Below are 18,225 nucleotides of genomic sequence, written 5' to 3' on the forward strand. Positions count from 1 at the left end.
GCGGGCAGCCCCGGGGGGATTTTCTGCCGGTTTTGGGCTCTCCCCGCCCCCGTCCCAGCCTTCCCCCGAGCCTCAGGGCTGTCCCGCGCATGCGCGCGCGCAGCGCCGCCGCCTCCGCGCTTTGGCCCATGCCGGGCGCCGTCGGCGCTGTGGGGGGTTGGGCSTGCGCGAACATGGCGGCCGCCGCGCAGCGCCGCGAAGCGGGTGCGGAGGCGGCGGCCGTGAGCGAGGAGGAGGAGGGGGGCGGCGAGGAGGAGAACATCCTGTACGACCTGCTCGTCAACACCGAGTGGCCGCCCGAGACCGAGGTGCAGGTGAGCGTCGCCCCGGCCGCTCCGCAGTGCGGGGAACCGCCACGTCGGCGGGTGGGACGGGACGGGACCGGGCGGGACGCGGGGAGAGAGGGAAAGAGAGAGAGGGGGAGGAAGGTGCAGGGGAAGGTGGGGAAGAGTTCGTCCTCCAGACTGTCTCATCGGAATGTCACTTGGTCGTAGCTCTGTTTTGTGAGGGCTGAGTAGGCTTAAGAGGGTGTGTGTGTATGTATGTGAGTGTATATGTACATATGTGTATGGCACACAAGTAGGTGRCAACGCTTTAGAGGCAGGAACGTGTTCCTCCCCTGTTGGAAGGTCCTGCTGCTGTCCTGCCTTTCCGTGAGGCAGGGCTAAAGCTCAGGTGCTTGGGGCTGTACTGTCTTCTTTGCCCTGCAGTGTGTTGAGTTCATAGCCTCTGTTTCTATTACTGAYGACTTTAGCCATAGAAAATGTAAGGAAAATAATCTTCCTTGTTGTTGAATTGTCTTTCAAGCTCACTGCATTTATTAAAATGATTTTAGTTAGAAAACGTGGAAGTACTTCTAGCAGGTTGTATTTGTAAGGGGGACCTCTGATATTGCAAAGCTTCAGAGGCAAAAGAAGGTACCTGGTCACATTACTACAAGCCACCAATGAAAATAGCTTTTTGTTTGACAGAAAGACATCATGATATTTTTTATCTTGGGTTTAAAATCGTCAGTTACTGCTGTAGTAATGAGCATTTAAGAAAAATAGCTGCAGTTTTATCAAGCCATGACATATTGGGTTGGTCATGTATGTGAGTAGATAGCTGCATCTATTTTTATTTAACTTTGTTTTGAGAAATGGTGCATACTTTTTTTTTTTTTTTTTTTTTTTTCTCTCTCTCCCCCCTCTACGTTTAGTAATAGAGGAAGGATTTGTGTAGCTGGAGATGTCAGGAGGGCTTGGGAGTTCATGGCACGTGAGGCTCTGGGTCTACAACTGTGCGATAAGGAAGGTTTGGTGGCAACTCCCTGGGGTTCTTGGAGTCGTGTGGCTGAAGGGAACTGACTGCTCTGAGTTTCTTGTTCGGGCTGCTTCTCTTGGGGTGATCATACAAGCACCCATGTGGGGGTCAGGATTGTGTCAGGAGAGGCAGAGGGAAATGAAACCTGTCTTTGGCAGCCAGTTCAAATGGATCCTGGAATCACAGCCTGAGGATCTGGTCCTACCCCGGCTACTGGAATTTCTAAGCAACATGGAATTCTGCTTGCCAACTTGATCAAATGTTACAGGCCATTTTAAACTCATCACTTCTTGCTTGCTATGGCTTCAAGATAATTACAATTTTAATGTTGGAATTAGAAGGATCTGGAAGTGTTACATTTTATAATTTGTTGGAGTTAATTTTTTTTTTGAGGACTGTCAGAGAACAAAGGATTCTTCCAGCATGCTCTAAGGTTTTAGTGGAAAATTGATTTTACACTGATATACGCAGGTAAAGAACAATTTTGTCATTGTGATCGAGTGTTTGCCATAAGGTGTSTTAACAATAATATTATTTAAGTGCTTGTGCCTTTCCTCTTGGAACATCAGTCTCTATGGTTTATTTACAGTGTGCACTGTACAGGAAAAAATTGGTCACAAAGAAACCCAAATCAAATCTCATTTCTTATAGAACTGAATGGTTTGGAATAACTGAGGTGGGGAATTGCAGAAAGGGAGAAGTTAAATTGATTGCTACACTAGGAAATCAAATTAAATCTCCACCTACACAGTTTTGCAGAATATAAAACAAGGCCTAAGCTATATTCCCCACAGGTGTCTATTGCCATTGCTTTATTTTTCTGGATCTCATTTGGGATGATTCAGTTTTGATTGCAGAACTGCTGAGCACTTCCAACTGTAATTACAACCACTGGAAGCTCCCCCTATGCTGTGTGTTTAACGTTCTGTTAAATTCAAAATTGTTAAAAATGGTGTTTCTTAAGTTGGACCCCATATTGACTTTAATCTTAGTTCTTGCTAGTATTCTCATTTACATGTATTATGTTTCCAGGGAAATACTTTGTTTGGGGAAATGAGCAGGATTTTGTAAAGAGCACATACAGAGAGGTGACAGTGCTGAAGAAAAGGCTGGTGTGAAAATCAAGCATTCTGTASTCACTGCAGGGATGTGGTTGTATATAACAAGGCTTCAGGAGTCCCAAAGTATATGTTGAGAATGGAAAGAAATAGTAGTTGCAGAGAGTGAATGAGACCAGTGTTCTCTGGCTAAGGTTCCAGGGGAAGACTCGTAGAATCCTTTAGAAATAAGGAAATACAAGCAGATTGAACTGACTGTTTTCTGCTGTGGATGTATGCAATCTGTATTCCTAGAAAGAATAATTCCTAGTCTATATTCCATAGAAAGAATACTTTACAGAAGGACATAGTCACAAGTCAATGGCTTTTATTATTACCAAAGACTAAGTGATAAATGAACCAACAGAACTCATAGTAATACTATGTTCATTACAACTTGGCATTCATTGAAAATGTTTGGTTATGGAGCCTGTTTTGCCTTATGCTTTTGATGCAAAGTTGAAAGTAATTGCAAGGAAACAAAAAATATGTAGACTAGTACTCAGGTTAAATTAATTCACTGAATAGATGCATGAATTCTGTATTTAAGCTAAAATGTATAATGCAGTGTTTGACCACTACTCTTGTAATTGCAGCCAAGAGGCAGTAAAAAACACGGCGCATCATTTATCATCACGAGAGCAATTACAGGTAATATGGCTAGTTTCTGTGTTAATGATTTTACAGGAATGATGCTTAAAAACGATGATTACTTGCTTAAAGTAAAAACCACTCTCTGCTCTGTGAACTGGCCAGTGTATTGGAGATAAAGCACGGGATGAGTTTTCAGAAAGATGATTTCTGATTATCAAGACCTTTAAGTTATTYTAATTTTTGTGCGCTTTTTCTGCCCCCTCTCCACTAAACAACAGAGAAGACTAATATAGATCTAAGAAGTTTTGGAGCCCAGTTGTATTTTGCTAAGTGTTGTTGAGGTTTTTGTTTAATTATGTCCTTGATTTTTCTTTACCAGCCCTTGTCTGAAAGAGCCCAAATAAGAAACTCTCTTCCGTAAGGAAGCTTTACATCGTGATCTGTTTATGTTAACATTCTGCACATGTTCTGCACTTGATTTGTGCAGTAACTGAGTTGGATTTTCATTTGTTAGGCATATATTGTAGAATTTCCTCAGATGTATAGCAACTTTTGATTTGTCGCTTCCCTCTATTTTAGTAAAATTAAAGATTCATTGGCCAAAGAAAAATGTGTGTGTTTTTTGTTGTGGTTTTAGTTTTGTTTTTAACTTCTCCTTTAAAGTGTTTGTTTCTTTCCAGAGAACTGTTGGAAATCTGTGTGCAGTATGCTGGAAACAATATTTAAATTACCAAAAATGTAATTCTTTTTTTTCTTTTCTTTTTTTTTCTTGTCTTTTGTAGGTCCTGCATTATTTTTACTTCGTTATATTTGGTACAGGTAGGTTTGAGGAAAACAATGCTTAATGTTATTATTTGATAATATTTTTATAGCTTTCTGTTTTATCAGAGTTATTTTTAATGACACTAAAACTGAACAGTACCTATAATATCATGTGAACAATATGTAGAATAGGGGTGTCTCTCTTTGAATTTGAGTTGTGATCACAGATGTCTTTACACATGCGGAGGCTTGCAGTTGGAGCCTCTCTTGAAAAGAATCAAGATGGTTTATACTGGTTTCAGCCTTAGCTGTTGTCCGTAGTCAAAATAAACATTCATTTAGAGCATCGTCATTCCCAAGATACATATTTATCTCCCCACTCCAACGGAGACATAACGAATGAAACTGTTCGTCTGTATGCCTGACAAATGGCATAACTGTCAGGTCTTCAGGTCTGACACTATTACAATATTTGCTTCCAAAGTCATAATTTGAACTTTTTCTTTTCTTCATGGCTGAAAATACCTGTTTTCCTTTTTAGAAGTCTATTATTTCTTATTTCTTGAGAAACAATCCTACAGCTAAGTTAGTAATATTTTTTCTCTGCTAGGCAGTGTTACCTTCCTCTTCTCTCCCTGTCCAGCTGGTATTCCATTTTATTTACTATTTTTATTTTGAGTTTTTCATTTTGATTAATGGATTTCATGCAGGCATCCAAACCTGTCCAAAGGAATCACTTGCAGTTGGAATGAGTTCATGTCATTTTACTTAAAAACAAGAATCCCWTGTAGTTGCACTGGAGACCTGGTGGAGAAGATAGGAGACCAGTTTGGAAGGGAGTCCAGGAGGTGTCAAATTCAATCTTCTCTGAAATTAAGGCCAGACTGCTCAGTGATCTTTCCATCTAGGTGTTGAAAAATTTCCTGGGGGGAGATTCCATAGCCCCTTTGGACAGCCTGTTACTGCTTGACTGTTTTCCTGGTGAAGAATTATTTTTCCTTGCCAGCTTGGAAACTTCTCTGTTTTAGTCTGAGCAGGGTTCCCTTCTCATGCACCTCAGTGGCTTCCATCTTCTTGGTACTTTATCTTAGGTATTCAAGGCTGCTCTCAGTTCCTTCTGAAGCTCCCTCATCTCTTTCTGTGGGTAAATGCTGCAGTCCCCTAAAAAATCTTGTGGTCCCCCAGTTTGTCAGTGTCTGTCTTGTAGTATGGGTGTCCGAAAGTAGATGTATATCAAAGTGTAAAGAATAATCATCTCCCTTAATATATAACTATGATTCCATTATTGCAGTCCAGAATGCARTTAGGCTTTGTTGTTGCCAAGGTGTACTGCAAACTCATGTTTACTTTGCTAAAACCTAAATGTGGGAAGTATATCTCGCTCACTGCTTTTTTGTTAGGTTAATTAGAGTTAGATTAATTCTCCTTTTGTAACATTCTCCTTAATCCTCCTTATTGTAACATTTTWATTTCAGCCCTGCAAAGTTTACTCTGCCACCTGGGCTGGTTCGTCTGGTTAATAAGCAGATCAACTGGCATCTAGTGCTTGCAAGGTAACCATATACTCGTATACTCTTGTGCTTCACTATTTTTGGCAGAAAATATTGCTATATAATGAATATATTAATGTGTGTGGGTGTTTTGTTGTTGGAAATAGTGGTTTGTTTGTTTTCTGTACAAGATAATATGCATTCTTACATAGTGTGTGATCTGCCAGAGCTTATTTGTGTTGGAAGGAGATTGTGGGATGTTGCTGCTGTATTCAAGTATATAGTAATACCTTGGGAAAAATCTAAAGAGGAGAGATTCAGTACTGTGTTCACTGAGGTAGAAATGAACCAGAATCATTCATTTCCATCTCTTATACCAGTCACCACCAGTACAGTATTCTTTTTTTTAATTCTACTGTCCTCACTGGCAACAATGCAGAGCTGCATGCTAAGCAAAGGGCATTGCTATCCTCCTTAGTCAAAGGAAACACTGGAGGCTTTCAGAGCAGCAGATTGACCTTTCCCCAGGCTATCCATTTCACAGTGTTTCCCATGTCTTAATGCATCTTTTCACTTATATCTGAGTGTCCTTCCAGTTTTTGAGGGACAGTGATTAGCAATATGATAACCCTTCTACTGGCATTGTATTTGTGTCTGTGTGTTGAATTTGAACTCAAAGCTTGCAAGGTGTGCAATAAAAACTGAATATTTAAAACCTGTGGAAAGTGAGCTCCTAAGTGACAGATCTTGAAGGTCTCTTTGTGTGTTGAGTGGAGAAATGAGAATTCGTAGACTAGGAGCAACTATTTTGTGGTAATTCTAGCAGCATCAGTTGAATCACCACTTTTAAAATTATTTTTAAATAWGCATAAACATGCAGAGAAATGGAGCAATGGTATGAAAGTAGTTTGAAATATGTTTACTTACTGTGTTTAACTAGATGTAATCAAGGTTTCTGTATTTTTGAAAGAGATGATGGGTCCATGAAGAAGGTGATGATCTGCACTGATGAGACTGGCCTGTTGTGCAATGTTGTATATAAGATAGAAAGCAGAGCAGACCTAAGGAGATCACCTGACTTCTCAAAGTTTGATAGTTGTTTATTGCACATAAGACAATACATAAGTTCAAATACTGCTACCTAAAATTATCCACATGCAATATCTGGCTCTGACCTTTTATTTAACAAGATTTTAGACATTATTTTGATTTTCATAGTTTTTCATGGTAAAACATATGTTTGTGAAATGGAGTTTTATTAATAGTACATTTCTGCATAAAAGTCGGTATTTYTTAACTTACTTTGAGTTGTGAGAGAGAACATGAATTTATCCATACCAAAAAATGCCTAGAATCTGCAAAACTGTCTTTGGTTAAACTATCACATCTTTGATTTCCCTTTTTCAGCAATGGGAAATTATTGGCACTTGTTCAAGACCAATGTGTGGAAATCAGGTAACATAATAATATTAATCACTAAACAATCACAGTTTTAGAATTTTGAAAAAGTATTTTGGGTGTTTTACTAATCATACTTTAAAGGTATTTCTATTCATGCAGAGTGTTAGTGCATTCTGCAAATGATGTAAGGAATAGTCATTTATTATAACTCAGATGCCTTTGATTTCTTCGTAATTTTCTTTCCACTGCCCTTCACCGTTCCTCTTCCTTTTCCCTCCCCACCTTCCAAGAAAAAAAAAAAAAAAACATTTTCTAAGATATGGAAGAGGAAAAACTCAAATGGCTTTAAAGCACTAAACTAAATTCATGGTATTTCTAACCTTTGCTCTTTCATTCCCCTTCGCAATCACTATGGGGGAGTACAAATGGAGTCGGGGAGAAGCTGTTACTCTACTGTGGTAGAAAAGCTGGCACATGTAACAATTCAGTTGATTTTACAAATAATATGGATTGTCATAAAGACTCATGCTTTCCTTTTCTCCTCCACTGTCTAATAACAAGTCCTCCTTTGCTAGTTCAAGAACATATTTAGCTTTACAGCAGATCTTGATTGAGAGTGTTTACTTGCTTCACAAAAATCCATTTGCTGGAAGGTCAGATCTTCTATTTATATGTAAAATAAGCAAGTATATGAAAATTGTTCAACCAGAAGTGGTGTGAACACTATAAATGTCAGCTTATAGACTATGAAATAAATTTTATTTTCCAACTGTGTTAAAATAACTTTATTTCTGATTTGTTGCTAAAATAGTGAAGTAGAGGAATCTGCCTTTTTTCAAGAGTTACCTGCTGAAATACTGTACTGCAGCAGCTATTGTGTTTTGAGCAGCATTACTACTAAATGTGGGATGGTGTAATTTGTATGTTGGAAGGAGGATTTTTATTGTACTKCTGGTTATTCTAGCCTCCTAAAGGTGAAGGCTACTATTTGCTTTTTTGAATAGGTAGCTAAATACAATTCCAAGATTTGCATATGCACTCAGAGTATTTTAATAGTACTATTCTTCAGAATTAAGCAGTGATTTTTGTCTAAATACGTAGCTGAATTTTGTTCTGCAGATCTGCGAAAGATGACTTTGGATCCATTATTGGCAAATGTCAAGGTATGCAGTATGTAACCTCTATAACTTAGTTTCCTCATTGTTTACTATTCATGTTTTGCTAAGCATTTTTATTTCTGTATGCTTTAAGATAACCTTCTGATTTCTTCTTTGGATCCTGATACATTACGAACACTTGGCTGGTTGCCATATTGAACACTTATTTCCAGGAGGMAGAAATAATTATTCTAGGAGGCAGAATAATAAAGAATTATAATAGTTTTGTTAAAATTTTTACTAGAAATCAAATGTATAGTTCCGAAAATGCTTTGTCTATGTTCTCTTCTTCYTTGCTTTATTTGAAAGGATCAGGATAGGGGAATGGCATACAGGTTTATAAAAAGTGTGTTCAAGGGAATACACCAGCAGTGTAAAGACATTTAATAGCTGGAGGGTAGGTTGATGGTCGGAGATGGTCCAATGCCATTCATTTTATCATGATGCAGACAATGGTCATTGATATGTGAAGACCAGCTAAGCACCTGCTACATTGTTAACAGGAAGCTATTTCTCTTTTTAAGAACCCTTTTTTTTTTTTCTTTTTTTCCCAGTACCGAAAGATCCTAACCCACAGTGGAGGCGTGTGGCGTGGAGTCACGACTGTACATTACTTGCTTATGCTGARAGCACTGGAACAGTGAGAGTGTTTGACCTAATGGGTAGTGAGCTTTTGGTCATTTCACCAGTAAGTCCTCTCTCTGATGAAATTTAAGTATATTAAGAGCCCTASTAATCAGAAATGGTAATTACTCCTATTAATTATACTTTGGGATACATCCTTATGGTATGAATAGTAAGCAGAAATATATTACGAAGTGTTTTATCACGTGATATAATTACAGGTATATTAGGGGTGTATTATAGTTGATTAAACTTAGTTTCTGCGTGACATGCACGGAGTGTATCATCTCAGTGCGGTCTAGTCAGAATCTTCCTCTGTCTTTTCCCTCAAAGTTGTGGCAGATCTGTGGATACATCAAATCCTGCCATTATAATGCCATGTACTTAGAATGTGTGCAGATGATCGCAGGGACGCCTCAACTTTCTGAGTGTTCCTTCYGAAAATATCGACCCATCATTATGCAGTTTATATGTGGATTCCGTCGTAAATCAGTGAATACTGCTGCTTGAGCAATTTGAGGAAAATTCTCTTGTATGAGGAAAATATAGTTGCTTTTGGCTTGCACAACAGAATATACTTTGTATTTTGCATATTCAAAGATTGCATTGGTGGTTTTGCAAAGAATATTTCCTTACTTTATTCTTAACATACCTCATACTAATAAGACTTCTTTAAAATCAAGATCAGACAGTGTGTTTCTTTTTATTATAGTGACATCTATAAATAAATTTTGTTAGCTTTTTTTAATATACTTCTCATAGAATATAGGAAATTTGACTTATAGTTCTTTAAGTAACAAAACCAGTCTTCTGCCCTCCCACAGCCTACTCTCATTTTCTGTCTTCTGCATTAAGACAACAGGTTTTCCAGGAGATCTTAGTTATGCTATTGCTGGATTAATCTTCTTAGAATATAAAGCAAGTGCACAATGGTCAGCTGAACTGCTTGTCATTAATTATCGTGGAGAGCTGAGAAGTTATCTTGTAAGGTAAGCATAAATTTTGATTTATTCTGAGAAGGTACCACAAATTTTAAAATAATTCTACATTATTTAAAAATATAAATCTGAAATAACTTTTATTTTTTCCTATRTCTAGTGTTGGAACAAATCAAAGCTTCCAAGAAAGTCATAGTTTCAGCTTTAGCAGTCGTTATGTCCATGGAGTAACCACTGTTGTTTATCATCCTGGTCATAGGTAAGTGTTCTGTTCGTAACCTGCTAACACCATGGAAATAATGAGTAATAGTGACAAAATAGAGATTGAAGTGTTGCATGTATTAAGAGGGGAAAGTCAACATCTGTTACTGATATTTAGTGACTCAACAATAACAAGTCATATKTTTTAAAAAACGAGGTCCTATCTGGTGTTATCACTCTACTAATTGCCTAAGGTAAAAAGGTAGTGAATAAAGTCCATCTATTTGAGTGAGAAATTTGGAACAGTCACAGATGTCAGAAATGGCATCTAGTATGTTTATGAACTCTAAAAGAACTATGTACAAGAGCCTTTGTACTGCAATTAAACCTTGTATATTACATTTGTAAAGACAGTAAAAAAAAACAAGTTTTTTTCCATGGACTTTAAGAGATTTTCTTAATAAAAGTTTTTTGGGGCCTCAAACTATTGGTAATTATTATCAAATACTCAACTCTTAAAAGAAGTAGTCAGGATGTATCCTTTTCTGTGTGAATACTGTGCAAAAACAGGGTTTTCAGAATATCAGAACTGATTTTAAGACATTTGTTAGTCTCATGGAGGGAAAGATCATGGATATTTTGATGTCTGYGAGTGTGTGTGTGTATGTGCAGCACAGATCTCAGGCATGAAAGGTGATGTCTAATAGACTACCTGCTCTTGGACTGGATTTAGTTGAAATAGTTACTGGTTTGCTAAGTATTTCTAGCAAGCAGAGAGTTTGTTATTTGAGAGATCAATTGTGAATATGAATTCTTTCTCTTTCACATTTAGCAATTTAACATAATTGATATTCACTATTTAATTGTGGGATTTTGAGGCAATAGGTTAGGGTTATGAAGTTCTGGCAGAGCTTTCTGAACAGGCAACAGAGCCTATTCAGTCTTTCCTTTGATCAGAGCAGGGTTAATGTTTCTTGACACTTGTTTCCAAAGCTTTCTTCTGCTACAAATGTTAAGAAATAAGTGGGTTTATTCAGACAGTTGCAAATAACACTGGTTAATATTCCAAGTATGGCCAGATTATTAGATTATTCTGATAACACATGGATGTGCTTGCTCTTTTGGAGAAGTTTCTAAGTGAATGACATCGTTTGCTGTAAGAGTTTGACAGTTCTGAATGGGGGGGAGAAAAAAAAACAAAAACAAATAGAAAATCAGGTGATAGGAATGTCAGTTCAGTAGCTGGGATGTCTTGTGTATAYAAATGACAGAACCTTGACATAGCTGTTCATAAAATGGTGAAAAAATAAAACAGTTTTTGTCTTTTCTCATTCTTCTCTTCTCTCTTGAAAGTAATTTTGATTCTCTTGCTAATCTTATATAAGTTTAGTTTTGTGTGTTTTAATGTGAATCTAGTGTAAAGTGGAAGAGCAGGAGACCATACTGTTTTTGTGTTTAGAATACTTTRATCAAAATATTAGTAATTTTATGGAAGTTTTTGTTTGACAGACTTTTTATTTTGTCTATATTTATCATTTTATATGGAGAGAAGTACTGTTTTCCTGCATGAAAAAATGTGATTGTATCTGCTGATGAAAAGTTTTGGAACATGTTGAGGAACTCTTTTCTGATTAAAAAGAAATATCGTGGCTGATTCCCTGCGAATAAAGATATTTAAATGGGACTGCATGGGATGATGACAGCATTTTCTATTATATGAATTGCTTAGTAGAGCTGAAAAAATGATACCAGGAAGATTACARTGGAAAATGGAAAGAAATGATGCAGTGCCCTTCACATAGGCAAATCTTTTCTGTTATCGATTTCAAATTTACTCTGTGGTAGAAAACTTCAACGAGAGAATCTGCTCATCAATTTAGAGTAATGTCAAATACAGAAGTTGAAGTTTCTCTGTCTCAAAAAAAAGAAGGCCCTGAAGGCAGGCAATTTTCTTAAATCGGGCAATAAATAAAATTGTAGATATATGTGAACAGATCACACTATTGAAAATGAAACCTTTATCACTTATCTTATATGCAACTTGGTCACTTTGTGCTTTCCTGTATTTTAGATAGTGAAGTAATACTTCTTGTAATATTTCTTGTAAGCACTGACTTACTGCTCTCTGTGTAGCTATGTAATTGCCTATTTTTATTGACTTGCAGTAAAATCACACTCCAGAACCTCTACTTTTAAAATAATTCTGGGAAAAATATAATCTTGGGTTCCTCTGCTGCTGAAAAGATGTCTGTATATTAGTGTTATGATGTGATGCATCCTTCACATTTAATGGAATTTAGGATACATTTTAGTTGACAAGTACAAGTTGCTGCTTCAGGGGAGTTGATGACTGTCTATCTCTCTGAAGACTGTAGTGCAAAGTTTGATAGCTTCTATTTTTTTGTTATCTTGGACTGGAGCTGGATTTCTTCAGGTTTGCCTGCAATTTTTTACAGATGTCCAGTATTAGAGCCTAAACTATAATAGCTGTGGTAAGGGCTTGGGTTTTGCTTTGAATTTGTTGTAATTGAGGCAAAATAGTCTCAAGATTGCTTGGAAAATCTGCACTGGACTGATTCCCCTTGAGATCTGCATATACTCACCCTCTTCAGCACAAGTTTGTGGAAATTTCTGAGAATGGGGGAGTATGCCCCCAAAAGTTGAGCTTTTTGATGAACTGGCCTAAGTTACAGAATCATACAATCCTGAAGGCTGGAAGGACCTTTCAAGGTTTTTCTTTCCTTTCCGCTGCTCTCCCTTAAACACGTTCACACAGAGCTCAAAGCTGRCTGCTCGGGACTCCCATCTTGTCAAATTTTGAACCTCTTAAAGATGAAGATGAACATTTTAAAGATGTCTGGCCAATGTCTACCAGAGTTCAACCATCTGCTGCAAATAAAAAAACAACCAACCAAGTTTAAATGATGCCCATTGCCTTGTATCTTGTCAGAGGCTACCACCGAGAGGAGTGTTGATCTGTTGTCTTGTCCTTCTCCCATGTCTCTCCTCTCTATATGACATGGTTTATCCTTTCCGGGAAGGAGACTAAGTTTTTATTTACTTTTTTTTTTTAATTTTTTTTTTTAAAGTAATGAGAAAAATCTTTTGCTGCTATTTCCAGGCTACCTGTCAACTGCAGTTATTCTGGAGTCATCTTCTGCCTGGTCCTGAAAAAACAATTGACAAACAAGCCTAGATCTTTGCTGAGGTTCTCAGGAGTAGCTTTCATTTTCTTTTGATACCAGTTGTGCTGTTCTTGTTCTTGTGCTGTTCCTGCCTTGACTGTTGCATTCTGCTCTGAGAAAAGCTATTTAAAACTCAAGTACCTGCTGCCATGGAGAATTTTTACCCCTCTGGGAGAAGGCATTTTTTTGTTTTGAGGTTGAGCTTTGTGTGCATCTGAACTAATAGGACATCTTAMTTCCAACTATTATTATTATCATTTATCCTAAAATGTACTTCTAAATTACGAACATGTTGCACTGTATGTGACAATTTTTCCAGAATTTCTGTGGGAAGATTTATCCTGATGGAATTTGTGCACCGTTTTAGAACTGTGCAAGTTCAGGCAGTTYTAGAGCTGCTGCTGTCACTACTATTGACGATTCTTTTCTAGCTCTTTACGTTGCTGTTTGTCTCCTAGTCACCTCTGGCCCAATACCGTCAACTGCAATTGAGTATTTATCGCTGCGGTTGAAATTTTTAATTCCATGATGGGTTGTGTTGGAAGCTGGATCTAGAGAGAGGATTTGAGATTCCTGTGGATGGTCAAGGCTACAAATAAATTAATCTTCCAGAGAGTTATGCCTATTGCCTTCTCATTGCTAGGACTTGGCAGCGATGCTGTCRTGGGTTGCTGTGGCAGTTGTGCTGATTTCTCTCTTTTTAAAAAGCATTTTATTGTAGAACCACTAATCTGCTAATAGTTGGGCAGACTGTGAAGGAGACTTGTGTAAAACTTGTTTACTGTGTTGAGAGTTAGAAAATCCATCACTTTATATGTAATGATCTGTGTAGCATTGATCTGGCCAGCATCTTTCAGGCTATTAAGCTGTGATATTAAACTGTGTGCTACAAATTCTGATTAGCTGTGAGCAGATGAGTTTATGCTCATTTTAGCTAATGGAGAATAAACTGAATCGTGCACAATAGGGTGGAGAGGTTTTAGGCATAATATTCCTCAAAGCTGCCACAGGGTTTTCATGTGCTAAGTTCCTGTCAGAAGTTTTTCTTTTGTAGAGATATGTGCTGCAGGTTTCTTGAATTTGTTTTTTTTTTTTTTAATAAAAAAAATCCTGTATTTTAAGGTAATTTCAATTCTGCAGCATGTCTGAAGGCTCTGTTTCATAAGAGTTGGCGGCAGTTCTTCTGTCTCTTTGATCAGTGTTGGTGTATTAAGCTCCAGTGCTAGAATGATCAAAGGCCCAGGAAGGAGGCAAATGGGAAATGCAAGAACATGTACACAAACAAATCGGGCTGTTAACTGTATGACATTAAATCTGCAAATTCCTCTTTTCCCAAGTGTCTGCAGGAAAAGTGTTATTAAAATATCTTGCTTAGTTTATGGCTCTTACACAAGGTACAGTGAGTGAGTATTGCTGGCATTTCCCATGTCCCTGAAGGGCTGATGTTCTTCTCTCSAAGCCTTCCTCGTTTTAAGTCACATCTTGAAACAGAAACAAAATGTTCAGATAGTTTCTAGTATCTGTTGATGTTACAGTTGAATTAAACTTGTTCTATTCTTTACATTTGAATGCTTGGTGGTAGGAAGACTTGCTGCTTCTGACTTTGCTTTGGTGGAAGATTGATTGRACTTTCTAGTGTAAATGGATGCCCTTTTCTGATTATTTATTCATTCACTTATTGTTTATTTACTTAGTTTTATCAACACATTTACTCCTTACGGGTCCTAAAAGTAGAGGCATTTTCTAGGAATGGAGATGAAAGTCTTGCTTAGTGTGGCTTGTGCAACAAAACACTCCTAYTAGCATTTTGATTTCAAGTAGTGTCTCATAGATGCCCCTTGTTCCTGTCCTTCCTGGGAATTGTCAAACTAATTGGCCAGAACAAACAGCCTGTATGAAAATGAAAGAATAGGTATTGATTGGAAGGAATTCAAATAATATAGAATGAATTCAGGGCCACTTTAAAATTTTTCACATAAAAGACTTAGTCCATTTATTATTCTGTTTCTTTTTAGTATTCTGTTTAGTATTCTGTTTGTTATACAGAAATGGAATATATAATCTAGCAATTCCTTTGCATTTCAGCACTGGGGTTGCAGTGTTCATTTGGGAGCTCTGTTACTCTTATTTACTTGTTGACCACAGATGGAAATCTGTTTCATGCAGTGCTGAAGTACAATTTTCTGTTGCTTTGGCATCTGCTCTGAAGTTTTGTCACTGATTTTCTAATAAAATACAATTGACCAACATTACGCTATACTAACTACAGTCATCCTCACTAGTTGATCTTCACAACCCAGTTGCTTTTGCTAAATATCTACTGGAAAGCTATTGATGCATTTATATGGATGACCTTTTTTCTGCTGTGCTCTTGTTGTAAAGAACATATGATGTTCATTACTCAATAAGTGTGTTTGCTTCCATATTCTGTTCACAGTTTTTATTGGAATTTAAGACAATATTCATCCACCTGTTCATGATAGAAACTGGATTCTCCCTTAAATGTTTGTATGGTTTCTTTTTATTCTACTGCAAGAAAAATATACAGCAAGTCATGAATTAGTCAGAAAAACTWAGAATTTAGTGTTTAATATGAATATTTCACAGTTAAAAGCTGCAAAATTATGCATTTTCTTATTAGTTATGATGGGGAGACAGTCTCCTGTTAAATCACATGTTTTAAACTGAATATTTATTGCTATCAAAAAACTATTTCTGTATCTTATAATAAATTCCGATTCCTTAAAGTAAAAAAAAAACCTAAAGATATTACTGTTGCATTTTATGTAAAAAAAAAACCCAAACACACAAAAAGTACTCATCTTAGTTCATTATAAATATTAATTTCATATTTTTTGTGGCCAATTGAATGAATACCACTGTTGTGCAGGATATGGCATGAGGAGATTTGTTTAGATTAGGAGATAGTTTGGGAGTCAGTCATTTAAAAGATGCTTCTGCACYGCTATGTCAGATGGTGTAATGGTATGTTACTGTGAACTAACATGATTGTTGGTAGTAAAGCTAGTTTCCGTTATATAGGTAGGGGGATTCTACTTCAGATTCATTAAGGAAAATCCTATTGATTTTTCTACAGTTGTCTCCTATTGGACATAGTTGTTTTGAAATAGATTCAAACTCAGGTAGGAGCTATATGAGTTTCAGCCACTAGGTGGTAGAGTATTCTAAGAGTACTGTGAATTTTGCTGCTGGACAGAGTGGTTATTCTCCTGGCTGAACTTCTGCCTTTTTTTTGTTTGTGCCTTTTCTGCAGATATGTTACTTTGTGATGGCTTGTTCAGTTAAGTGGTATTTCCAAACAAATCTAGACCCCTGTTCTCAAAGTCTTTGTCAAAGCAATCATCAATTAAATACCAGTTCCTTGTGAATAATATCAAAGGATTTAAAGGAAAGATATTCTGGTACCTGTATGTGGGAATTTGCATTAATAGCATGCACTAACACTAATGTTAGTGTGGCTCTGAAAAAGAAAAAGAGAATATTTTGTTTGTTTGTTTTTAGCTTTATATTCACCTGTTAATAAATAAAATTCTAATGTTTCAACAGAATGGCCCAAGCTTTTCATAAGCTTAAATGATCTTAAATGATTATTTGAGAGCTGAGAAGAATCTCAAATTTATGTACATATCTTATTTTAAATCATTGGGAACTGTGTTTCATTTGGAAAGTCAGAGATAAAACTGATGAAGGTAAATGCCACAAATGTTGCTTGTTCAACACTTAAGACTGTGAATGAATGCAGTGAAGGTCAAAGGTTATTGTGACTTGTTAGGTATCTTAAAATAATTGAACTTTTTGGTTAGTAACAGCAAGGTGCTGTGGCTTTGAATTAATAAAATAAATCTTTCATACTGTAGTATATAAAACAATCTGCCTTTTGTCTTGTAGACTTCTGCTTGTAGGAGGCTGTGAAACAGATGAAGATGGAGTRTCTAAAGCAACTGGTTGTGGGTTAACTGCTTGGAGGGTTTTGTCCGGTTCTCCCCATTATAAACTGGTCACTAATTACGAAGATGACATTAGAACAGTAAGTATAGGTCCTTGTTTCCTTGGAAGAATTTTGTCAGAATTGTTTAATTGGAGAAAGCACGGATCTCTTTGCAAAATGTTACATTGATTTTTTTTTTCAAATTTTTTGATGTGAACTTATTAGAAGTTACCTGTTCTCCCTAAGTATCTTTTTTTTCTTCTTTTTTTTTTTTTTTTCTCCTTTGCAGTCATTTGAACTTTTAAGTTCTTGGTAATCATTTGTATTTTCTAAGAGAGAAAAATCAGTGGTGTAAAAATACACAAACTCCTCAGCTGTGAACTGGGATGTGTGTCACCTGAGTTGGCTGGAGAAAGTCCAGTTAGTTTTGTCTTTTTGTTCCTGCATAAACTGAAATGTTTATTTCATATGTGCTGCTTTTTAAGTTTGACTCTTGACTTTCTCAGCTTCTAGTGGAAATAAATGTTTGATTTGGCAGCAGCTACCATGTGGCTATACTGAAATTGGTTTGTAGTATAGTGTAACAAATTCCAGTGTTTACTATTACATAGATATCATCAAGTATAAAAGTGTTCACTTTTATGCACCTGTTCACTTTGTTGCAAATAGGGAGTGCTTTTCTGTGGAACAATAASCACTCATCATAGTGGGAAAATGTTAACAAGCTGATGCCTTTTATTACTTTATTTGTGTTTCTTTAAAATTCTGCCAAGTTGCATCATAAAGAATGTTTCAATGTAATGTATTAGTTCTCAGTTGTTTTAGTGCTTTGCATTTGTCTTAACTTTCAGTGCACAAATTAGTGTATAAGATTGTCCTTAATTGTATGATGTTTTTCTACTCTTACAGGCACAGAGAAAAGGATTATTAAGGATTATGAATTTAAAATTTTACAACAGGAGAGGAACAGAACAGGTAATAATGTCTAGGTCATCCTGAGAAAAATTCTCCAGTAACATAATTGTCCATTAATGTTTGCAAGGGAGTCTGATTTGAAAGGASTTAATTTATACATCTTAAGAATTAGTAACTCTATAAAACTTGTAAAATAATAGACTTTCTTTAGCTTTAGATGGGGTAGCCCACTTTTTTTTTTCTTTTTGCTAGACTCTTCTATATAGTGACTTATTTCTAAATCTAGTTAGTCAATCTACTGAAGCAGAAAAGTTGATGTTAACAGGCTGACAGGAACAGGTCTACAGATACTGAGTTCAATCTTTAAATGTAAATTAATATTCCAAAAGATAGCTGTAAAAAGCTGCCTATTGCTGCATTAATAAATTGGTAATGATGGTGACCATAGCCTATTAGGTATTTCATGTGTTTCAAAGATGTTGAATTATGGCAGTATTTCTCAAACTTATACCCAATATTATCACTTGGTGAATTAAAGCTCCCAAAGCCAACCCTCTGTAGTCCTCCAGCTCYGCTAGAAAACATACAAAAAAAAAAGCCATAAAACAAC

The 18,225-nt window shown here is 36.6% G+C and overlaps 1 protein-coding gene across 1 annotated transcript in view; it reads left to right on the forward strand.

Annotated features, from left to right (window-relative positions):
- Positions 1 to 173: 173 nt before the first annotated feature.
- Positions 174 to 18,225, forward strand: part of NBAS (neuroblastoma amplified sequence) — a 138,504-nt gene continuing 120,452 nt past the window's right edge. The window contains exons 1-11 of the mRNA XM_026037058.1: positions 174 to 314; positions 2,996 to 3,050; positions 3,776 to 3,812; positions 5,231 to 5,308; positions 6,653 to 6,700; positions 7,766 to 7,809; positions 8,358 to 8,491; positions 9,283 to 9,416; positions 9,526 to 9,624; positions 16,661 to 16,799; positions 17,610 to 17,675. Of these exons, the coding sequence (XP_025892843.1) occupies positions 174 to 314; positions 2,996 to 3,050; positions 3,776 to 3,812; positions 5,231 to 5,308; positions 6,653 to 6,700; positions 7,766 to 7,809; positions 8,358 to 8,491; positions 9,283 to 9,416; positions 9,526 to 9,624; positions 16,661 to 16,799; positions 17,610 to 17,675 (975 nt within the window). The remainder of the gene's footprint in view (positions 315 to 2,995; positions 3,051 to 3,775; positions 3,813 to 5,230; positions 5,309 to 6,652; positions 6,701 to 7,765; positions 7,810 to 8,357; positions 8,492 to 9,282; positions 9,417 to 9,525; positions 9,625 to 16,660; positions 16,800 to 17,609; positions 17,676 to 18,225) is intronic.

Source organism: Nothoprocta perdicaria, unplaced genomic scaffold (genome assembly GCF_003342845.1).
Source record: "Nothoprocta perdicaria isolate Ctin4 unplaced genomic scaffold, notPer1 scaffold_19, whole genome shotgun sequence".
In the NCBI taxonomy this organism is placed as follows: Eukaryota; Metazoa; Chordata; class Aves; order Tinamiformes; family Tinamidae; genus Nothoprocta; species Nothoprocta perdicaria.